This window comes from Anser anser (assembly GCF_964211835.1).
Source record: "Anser anser genome assembly, chromosome: 2".
NCBI lineage: Eukaryota > Metazoa > Chordata > Aves > Anseriformes > Anatidae > Anser > Anser anser.
The window spans coordinates 80,105,100-80,115,400 of record NC_139721.1 but is presented as its reverse complement, the minus strand read 5'-3'; the positions used below and the strand labels follow the sequence as shown (position 1 = coordinate 80,115,400).

Below are 10,301 nucleotides of genomic sequence, written 5' to 3'. Positions count from 1 at the left end.
GGTGCTGACAGGGATTACTGCCAAGTTTGGGGTCCGTCTTAGGATTCATTATGAAGAGCCTTCAGGGCAGGGGCTCTGAAGCCAAGCACTCATTTCTGGCCAGGAGGCCGGTGCTGCCTGTACCTCGGAGTGCATCCAAAGGGCGCTCGCTTGTCCGGGTGGGCGCGGTGCATCAGCCACGCCAGGTGCTGAGGACGAAGCCATCGTTTGGTGTCAGGGAAGCAGCCACCAGCAGGCGTGGGCTGCACGTCGCTGCGCACACCCCCGGCCTTGGCTCTCCCCACCCCGAGGCTGCTGGACCGCAGCGGGGCTTCCGCACAGCGCGGTGCAGGTAGGTGGGCAAGCAGCAGGAGGGGGGTGGGTCAGCCCCTGCCCCAGTGCGGTTTCTGCAGGAATGGGGCCATGACGGAAGGGAAAGAGGGATTGTTGCTCCCCCCCTGCACGCCCCGCAGGGTGCTGCTGGGGGGCTGCGCACACCCGGCGCCACTGAAGTGAAAGTAAAAGTACGCTTTTCCTTCTGTCTTTTATCTAGGCTTTTTCTAAAAAATAAAAAAATAAAAAAAAATCACGATTGCCTGGCAGCTGAAGCAGTGGGATTTTTTTTAGAATTTCTACAGAAAGCCTGGGCTGGAAACCCCCTGATTTCAGCGCGAGCTTCTCCACGTAGCTGGGTCTGGGCGGTAGCGCGGTGGTACTGCTGGGCTGCTGCCTTGGTTGTGGGGGGGAGGGAGCACAAAATGTCCACGGTGAAGTGAAACCTTACAGAAGAGAGAAGCTAGAAACCACCAAACCTAAAATCCCCCCTGCAAGCAAAGAGAAAAAGTCTCCCTGCTCCAGCAGGAAGGTTTTACAGTACTAACCGGTACCGCCGCCAGCCTTTGAGTACGTTTCCATGCCTGACCCAGCCCTCACACCTTTCACCCCGCTTCCCAAGGGCTCCTGGTGGGGATGTAGCTAAAACGAATCACCGCTCCGGCCGTGCAGTGCCCGCCCTGGAGCTGCACCTGTTCTGTGGGTTGCTCCTGCTCTCAGCAGCGGGCACAGCCCCAGCAGCTAACAGCAGCCCCGGGCTCCCTGCCTGCACTCGTGGGGCTGCTCAGGTGCTCCTGTGCCCTGGTGGGAGCTTGGCCTCGGCAGAGCAGGCTGGTGAAAGCAGCGGTGCCGTACACGTCCCGGGAGGTAAGCGTGAGTATGCCTCCGGTGGGCTTGGCGCCTTTTTGCAGCGTGGTTTGTGCTACCGAGGCATGCGGCTTCTTGTGTGGTTAAACCGTGTCTTTAAAGTTAGCGTGCTGAGGAAGGGTGGGATATACAAATGTACGTGGGGGAGAAAAAAATGCTTTTTCAACATGACAGATTCCATTTCTTTTTTTTTATTAAGGTGAATTGAGAGTGAACTTCTTGCTGGTTCTGTACCCAGATGCACCCAGATGAATCCAGCCCTTGTGACTCACCGAGTCGCGTTAGTTCCTTCAGGAGTGCTTCCTGGAGCCCTTACTGAATGCTTTATTTTTCAGCTACAGCCATGGAGAACCTGAGTAATGCGAACAGCAGATTTGCACTTGATCTCTTCAGAAGGGTTAATGAGACCAACCCAACAGGAAATGTTTTCTTCTCTCCTGTCAGTGTTTCTGCAGCTCTGGCTATGGTCCTTTTAGGGGCCAAAGGTAATACAGAGGCACAGGTGCTGAAGGTTAGCAACGTTTTCTCTCATTTTATATTTTATTAACGTTAAAAGACATTAAATTTTAGAGGCAGGAAAAATTAAAGAAGGGCATTATTTTTATGAGCGAGGGGCAAAATTTGTTTCACACTCACGGGGTCTCTTTCTGCTATCTGCCTGTCCTTCTCCAGCGCTGTCTTTCCATCTTTGCTATCATCCCCATCTCTCACTTAATTTCACTTAAGTAATTTCACTTAAGTTAATTGTTGAGGTAGTAAACTAATTGCACTAATTTATCAGTCACCATTTAAATTGAGTGGAGTTCCAGCAGCAAGTCCTTACTAGTTTTCATGAGACATTTCCACAAAGAACTACTGCTTTGTAATACATGGCTACTAACAGCACGCTTAATAATACCAAGTGTATTTTGTAAGTAAGAAATAATAATATAGCTTTATATTTCAAGCATGACAACTATGATAATGCATGATGATGCTACCTAAACATCAATATTGTAGTAGCAGCTAGGCACCCAGATACCTGTGAGGAGCTGAGCCCACATGCCTACTCATACCATAGGGTAGGTAGAAGGGTTCAAAAGACAATGGTCTGGCATGTTCACCTTGGGTTTTGCTGCAGACCCAGCTCATCAGCCCTTCCACGTTCAACAGCCTGCCCCGTGAAAGCTGGGGCAAGTAGCTTCTGCATTTTAAGTTAGTCTTCTAGAGCTGGTGGTTTCACAACTCTGAGTGCAAGTTACAAAAGCTGGTGTAGGTAGGAGTGTGCCAACTTCCCCTGGGGTCTCCTGCACAAAAGGGATTCAGTTGCTGCTGTTTTTCTCTTTGTTAGGCAAACATCTGCTAGTGCAAATGGGCGTATGAGAATTGTCAGTGCAGTCCTTGTAACGTATTTGCTTATGATTAATTTCACCTTTGTATTCTGAACTTTAGGAAGAACTGTTTTATACTATTAACCAGTGCTGTGCTTACTGAATAAGACAGTAAAACTGAATCATTACTTGTACAAACAGACTTTGAACATATATTTCTTATGATTCAACTGTCAGCCCCACCCAGGATAAATCTACTGAGATCAGAAATAACGCAAAAGAAGCTTGTGTGTGTTTCGGCACACTAAATTTTAGTAATGCATGTTCCCATAGCGTAATGCTTTATTTATCAAAACACAGCTAATTAAGGAGACAGTGACTGATAAGCACGAAGGGCAGTTTACAAGCATATAGAAATTTGCTTTTGTGGTCATAATCCTATCGTAATTTGTCTCTGTGCTAGTCTTGCTCATCTATCTGTATGTGCAACACAGATTGAATTCACGTGGGCAGCAAGGCCTGACCCAAAACCCAGGGAGGTAAAATAAGGGCTTTGCTTTGGATTCAGTGGCTGTTACACAGCAGTCTTCCCTACTGAGAAATACTTGATTTAAGTGCGGGTGAGATGTCCCTGCTTTGTTCTAGTCTTTGCTGTCTGTGAGGTCTGGTAGCTCTTGCTATCCTATTGTAAGACTTGGCTAGCCAGCTTCCCTTTGGGAAAGGAGGTACTGGTGTATAATATGGTATATACTTGCGTATGGGGTGTCTGTATGTGTGTACACACACACATATGCAAGTATGTGTGTATATGTTATATATATAATATAAAATATAACTGCATTTAATTTTAAGATGATAGTTATTATATGAAAGTGCTTATATTTTCATGAAACCATCAAAAATAATTGTTCTAAGTTTTCTCCAGACCTCATCTTCCTTAAGTGCTCATATAAACCCTGTCCTAGTTTTCATTATATCTTTTGAAAACCAAAAACCCAAGCTCCCTATGGCCGAAGACAGAGGCAAGAAACCTAAAGTGTCTTTGTGGCATCATTTTTCTTTTCAATTTCCCATTTGGAATAAGACCTATCACCCAGTGGCCCAGGGAGGGGAAATATGCAGACATCACTTGAGTAGGACTCCAGATTACAGTCAACAGCTTCATTCGGGGCTAAATATAAAGCAGTAGCTTAACACAAGTGACTGACATGGCCAACATAGCCCCTAGGCAATGGTTTCATTCATTCTTTGGAGTCTACAGAAGTCTCTTAAGCAGCTTCCAGCTTCTTTTGCTTTCTTTCTCCAATTTAACAAACCAGGCAGACTGTACAGATACGTTGCATATTGCTTAGACACAGTATTAGCAGCAGTTCGTGTCTTTTATTTCAGACACTTCATTTTGATGAAGTTGAAGACATTCACTCCAGATTTCGGACTCTGACCACAGATATAAACAGAAGGGATGCTTTCTATCTCCTACGGATTGCCAATCGGCTTTTTGGAGAGAAGTCCTACAGCTTTTTGCCGGTACGTTTATGCAGATCATAACTGTGTGGTGGAACCTGGTGGGAGACTTTGAAACTCAGCCATCAGTTGCTTTCCTGTTTTTCAGAATGCCCTTTGGCAAAAATACCACTAGAGTAAGTCCAAATGTAAAACCTGTAACTTTCTGCTTTAGTAAGTGAGAAAATTTACTGAAAATGTAGCCATTTGAGAATTTGAGGTAAAAATATTTCTTGGCATATTTCTAAAAGTTACTGGGCAATCAACAAAAGTGTTGCATACATGTGTATGCACTTCCATATCTGTCGGCATCTGCACAATCTGAAGGATGCACCTACAGGATGTTATGCAGCAAAGCCTTTTGTTTGTTTGTTCACATCTGCTGCTTTTGGGCTCAAGGCAAAAAGCAAGCTGTCTAGGTTGTTTACAGTAACTATAATAACATCCCTCTCCTATGTCTGTTGTTACCAGCTTTTTAGGATTTTAATTGGTCAGGAGAACCACATTATTTAGAATATTTTTGAAAACATTTATCTGGGATTCCCTGTGTGGCTAAACAACACGCCTCTTTGTGTATATCCAGGTATTGCTGTTTTTATCCCTTTCTGGGATTTATTTTTTTTTTCCTAGCCATGCTTGAGGCTGTTTCAAGAGAATGACAGATGAACACTGGAACACCTGTAGTAAGCACTACAGATGTATACGTGGCAGATGTACTATAAGGCTTACTCAGTGGTGTTTCAATCGGAAATGGCAATAAAAAAACAAAGAAAAAAACCCAGACAGTGCACTGTCAGAGCCCCACCTCAGAGCGGGTGATAACGTTTGATTTGCATGTTGTCTGTATCATAAAGAGATGTTTTCTTATCTACATGCAATAAAAGCTGTCCTTATCATTCCAAAATCTAGGATTTCCTGACTAATATTCAGAAATTATATGGAGCTGATTTGGCTACAGTTGATTTTCTTCAGGCATGTGATGAAGCCCGGAAGGAAATTAACCAGTGGGTAGAGGAGAAAACTGAAGGTAAACTATTTTCATTAATAAAGTAACAGACATTTTTTTTCATACTTTAGGAGCAGGAATAGACTTTATTTCCTGCTGCCTATGGAGTAAATTAATTTTGCCCCAGGGTATTCAGTTGATTCATTGACAGAACCAGAGAATACCTAAGCAAGACATTTCAACAGTTACATAAATCCGAAGTCATTTCAATTTTTTGTGTTCAGGCCAATGGTAGATTTGGGATAGTTATAATAAACATAAATTTGTAACAATGAATTGGTGAATTTGTCTAAATTTGACTAAAATGACACCCTGGTCCATATCTTATATATTTCTAAATCCAATAAGGCTAAATCTGGGTATTTTCTAGTCCTTGCAGAGTTGACTGCAGATACAGCAGAGGAATTTGACTCTGAAGCAATGTGCTGGAGCTCTCTGTGGTTTGGGTTGCCTCGGGTTCTTTTCATCTAGGTAGCTAGAATCAAATCATGAGAGATAATGAGTCATATGTGACGGTTTAAGCTAAAATATTACATTTTCATCAAGTTATGGTATATCAAAAGTTATAGTAGTGTGTACTAGTAACAAGCATGGTGTGAAGCAGCAGGTGCTGAAATACACCATTTTTATCATGGGAATGGGGAAGGGTTTTATATTTGTAGTATTTCTATAGCATCAGTAATTTTATGGATGATTCGTATACAATCAGTATATTACGAGGTTTTGTTGTGACTTTCCTTTTGTTGTCCCCTCTGAAGGTAAAATCCCTAACCTGCTGTCTGAAGGCTCAGTTGATGGCATGACCAAGCTTGTTTTGGTGAATGCTATTTATTTCAAAGGAAATTGGGCAGAGAAATTTGAAGAAGCCAACACCGTTGAGATGCCATTTCGATTGAATAAGGTAAAACAGATGCATTTTAGTGTTATATATTTAATGACAAGGTCAAAAAATATAGGTCTTAAATTAAAGATTTACTTACAAGTAAAATAATAAAAGAATGCAAATAGTGATTGTTTTCGGTTTACCCGAAAGAGGTTCTTTATGGATTTTAGCATTTTTCTGTATTCAGCAAGCTCTTTGTTCTATCACTTATTGGAATAATATCAGAGGTGATTCTTATGTGTAGACAAGGACCCTGACTGTGCCTGGCATTCTGTCCAAAGGCTGCTATGGACTGTACCTCTTTGTGATGCCAGGTAAACAGTATTAAAGTGATTGCACATATTGTTTGAGCCCCATTTTCTTGTTATATGTTCTGCTTATGTTAACAGCTCTACAAGATGCTCTATACAGTTATCTGATTTATGCTGAACAGGGTTGATCATCTTTGACTTTTAACACTCTCCCCAGTCATTTTTGCTGCTAGAGCAAGGTACAGCAACTTGAAGAATTTTTTTTTTTTCAGTTTCGGCAATGACTGTGGCATAAAAACCAAAGTAAAACCAAGTATTATAAAAATTCATTATATCTTTAGAAAAACATGTTATTAAACATGCAGCCAGGAGTCTGATGAAGGTTGTTTTATAATTGCCTGATATAGTGGAGGAGGGAGGGGGTTTTGCAAGCATGCAATTCTTGTCTGTATCCTGTCAGATCTTTAAATTAGTATTTTAACGTTTTCTGTACCTTTTAACAATCCAGAATGAAAGAAAAACAGTGAAAATGATGTACCAGAAAAAGAAATTTCGTTTTGGGTACATCTCTGACATGAAGATCCGTGTTTTGGAGCTGCCTTATGAGGGAAGAGAACTTAGTATGATCATCCTGTTACCTGATGATATTGAAGATGACTCCACTGGACTGCAAAAGGTGACCCGTATAAGCTAAGCTAAAGTTATTTAATGGATAAGTTCAGCCATTCAGAATTAAAGCCTTAATGAACCCTTAATGAGTTCTTAGAGCCCCAAATCTATCAAGCATATTTTTTTAGATAATACTCTGCTAACACTGCAATAAGGAACACACACACATGCTGACTCAGGGAGAGAAATTGTGGCCTGTTTTTGTAGCTTGTGTTCCCGTGTCCTTTAGCTTGCTGAAAAGAACCATGAGGGAGATTATGAAAACAAAATTAACATGCTTTGCGTTATTTTTTGCTTTGTTCTGACAGAACCCTTCTCTTGCTACCTTTGAAAATCTTTATTTTCTTAGCCTTATGGTAGTTAGACTATTTTCCATTAGATAACCAGTAACATATCAGCATCTTCAATCTCTCTGATGATTAGTTTTGTTACTGATTTTTATCTATATAATTCCACTCAGATTAAACAGGAAGAATGATTAGTTTTAGTTGCCATCAGTGCATGCTTTTCCCTTCTCTGCACAGCAGCAGGAAGCAAACATTTGTTTTACTTTATCAATTAAAAATTGCACTGACTCCACTTAATTTTGTTAGCATTCATTTGATCTATGTGGAACTATCAAAAATAAGGGTATGGTCATTTTTGTATAGTTACTTTGTAGTTGTATAGCACTATATAAAGCCCTCTAAATGCTACTGAAAGTGACGTATTTCTACCCTGGCTATACGTAATGATTTCTGTGTTTTTAATTCTAGCTGGAAAAGCATCTCACCTTAGAGAAGCTCCAGGAATGGACGTGTCCAGAGCATCTATATTCAACTGATGTTCATGTGCACTTGCCAAAATTTAAGCTAGAAGAAAGCTATGACCTTAAATCAGATTTAGTTGCTATGGGTTTGCTGGATTTGTTTGAGAGTGCCAAGGCTGACTTGTCAGGAATGTCAGGGGCACGTGACCTTTTCCTCTCTAAAATTGTCCACAAGGCTTTTGTAGAAGTGAATGAGGAAGGCACGGAAGCTGCAGCTGCCACTGCTGGCATTGCTATGCTCTGCATGGTTATGGAAGAGGATTTCAATGCTGACCATCCTTTCCTTTTCTTTATTCGCCACAACCCAACTCAAAGCATACTTTTCTTTGGCAAATATGCTTCTCCATGAAAGACAACCTATCATTTGCATGATCATTCCTGTAGCAATTGACAAATACTTTGCTCATGAATGAGCTGGATTTTGACACACAAAGTTGAGGCTCCCTGTCTTGTTCTTAGTAACTGTCACAGAGATTCTGCATTTACTGTGAAAACAATCCCAGAGAACCTGATTCGTAATTTCTTTTTTTTTTCTTCTTCTGGAGATTCAGAACAGCATTAGTCACTAGGAAATAACCGAGACAAACTTAACTGTAGGCAGAAGAAATCTTCTTTTGAAATTGGATGAGAAATAGAAATATTATTGGAAGAAACTTGTGACTTTTAAGACACCCATTCACCCTATCTCTTTCCATGGGTTTCTCTGTGTTTGCTGTTAAGGCTGACAAAACCTTGATATAACAACTTCAGTGTTGACTGGCCCAGTCATTCCTTATGCACATGTACATGAAAAGCTATGTCTTCCCTAAAGTCTTGCTTTTCAGAGATGCATTAATAAAATACTTCTAGGCACCAAAAGGCATTCTCGTGAACAGCTGAGTTTACCCAGTTCTGTCATGGAGCAGAAGGTCAGATAACATTTGTTTGGAGACATCTATTAATAGAGAAAGGATTAAGCTATTTAAACAAAAGCAACCCCTTCCAGACATTACCCAGAAAACTTATAATGCAGCTTTTAAATGAGGAGAAGAAGGAGAGATGAGTAATATCTTTAGGTGACATAAAGGCAATTTTTCAAATACATAGTTTGGTGCCATTTTTGTTATTGAAAGATGCGTGACCACTTGTCAGGGCTAGGAAGCTTTAAATGCTTGGAGGTAATGGGTACCTTTCTGCAAGCTTTCGGGATGGTATAGCTTCTGTCCAGAACCTGTGAGATCTCAAAAAAAACCCAAAACCAAAACAACAACAAAAAAACCCCTCTTCCTCAGCTTCCCAGAGGACAACTATCAATAATCTGCAGCAAATACCTGATGTTTCTTTATGTACAAGGATTCAACATTTATTGAGCTCTCCATTCCACTACCTCTTTATTCATTAATTATTTCTACTGTGCAACAGCCTTTTGCCATGTAGCCACTGTAATTACACACTGTTAACGTTGTGTTTATTTCTGGATATTATTTACCTGTTTCATGTATATGCTGGGTACTGTTTCTAACGTTTACCTGTACAACCTCAGCTGTAAGTGGGGCACAATCATTTATATAATTGCAAACTGCATAATAATTTTGTCTTCAAGTAACCAATAAAGACTTTATAAGTCTGTGTTCAAAATGGAAATTTCTGCACACAACTTAGTATTTCAGAGTACAAAAGTAATCGTCAACATGGCTGAAAGGCTAGCTCCAAGAAAATTGCTGGCCCAGTAGGCATGATCAGCTATATGAAGGTCCTGGCCTGTTCAGAGTAGGTGGAAACATTGAAAAAACAACCTTGTCTTTGGAAAAGAGATTAATAAGTGAAGCATTAGCTTCCCCTGTAATTGTAATGACCATCTGCTAGCACAGGGAACAGGAAGAGAATAACAGTTAATGTGAAATGACATGAGCACTTGGTCTGCACACTGGTAAACATGGCCATTCCCTCTAGCCCTATCCCTAGTTACCTGTGAGAAGAGGCCGACCCCCAGCTCCCCACACCTTCCTTTCAGGTAGCTGCAGACAGCAATAAGGTGTCCCCTGATCCTCCTCTTCTGCAGGCTGAACAACCCCAGCTCCCTCAGCCGCTCCTCACAGGACTTGTGTTCCAGGCCCTTCACCAGCTTCGTTGCCCTTCTCTGGACACGCTCTGGGGCCTCGATGTCCTTCCTGTACTGAGGGGCCCAAAACTGAACACAGTACTCGAGGTGTGGCCTCACCAGAGCCGAGTACAGGGCTCGATCACCTCCCTGGTCCTGCTGGCTGCACTATTCCTGATACAAGCCAGGATGCCATTGGCCTTCTTGGCCACCTGGGCCCACTGCCAGCTCATGTTCAAGCGAGCATCAATCACCCCCAGATTCTTTTCCTCTGCACAGTTTTCCAGCCACTCTGCACCAAGGCTGTAAAAAAGTCTTATAAGTGGGTAAAAACACCAGCTCAAAACCTGTGTAAAAAATTGATAGTTTAGCGTTGCATTAGTTCTAGGTTTCTGGGCCTTTGGTTGTAGCCTCCAGGCAAATAAAGATTCTGCTGCCATAGATAGGTTTTTGATCAAGTAAGGATCATAAACTCAGTTATATTACATCCTTATCTTAATATGCTTAAACCCAGTCAACTCAGTCAACACATGACCTCTGAAGGCTTTTAGGGCTGTAACCGTAACCAGGGGATTAAAGTAGACAAAGTTACACTGCTTCATACTATCATGC

General features: G+C 41.7%; 1 protein-coding gene across 4 annotated transcripts; it reads left to right on the top strand.

The window, feature by feature from the left end:
* Positions 1–48: 48 nt before the first annotated feature.
* On the top strand, positions 49–9,226 carry LOC310893268 (leukocyte elastase inhibitor-like). Of its 4 annotated transcripts, none has more exons than XM_083821952.1 (7): positions 49–331; positions 1,515–1,690; positions 3,879–4,016; positions 4,902–5,019; positions 5,757–5,899; positions 6,641–6,808; positions 7,557–9,226. In XM_083821952.1, the coding sequence occupies exons 2-7, from the start codon at positions 1,523–1,525 to the stop codon at positions 7,956–7,958; spliced, it is 1,137 nt and encodes a 378-aa protein (XP_083678078.1). In that variant the 5' UTR covers positions 49–331; positions 1,515–1,522; the 3' UTR covers positions 7,959–9,226. The 4 variants fall into 4 exon arrangements, with proteins under 4 accessions (XP_083678078.1, XP_083678081.1, XP_083678080.1 ...); XM_083821955.1 differs by lacking the exon at positions 49–331 and adding an exon at positions 346–503; XM_083821954.1 differs by lacking the exon at positions 49–331 and adding an exon at positions 563–882.
* Positions 9,227–10,301: the final 1,075 nt, after the last annotated feature.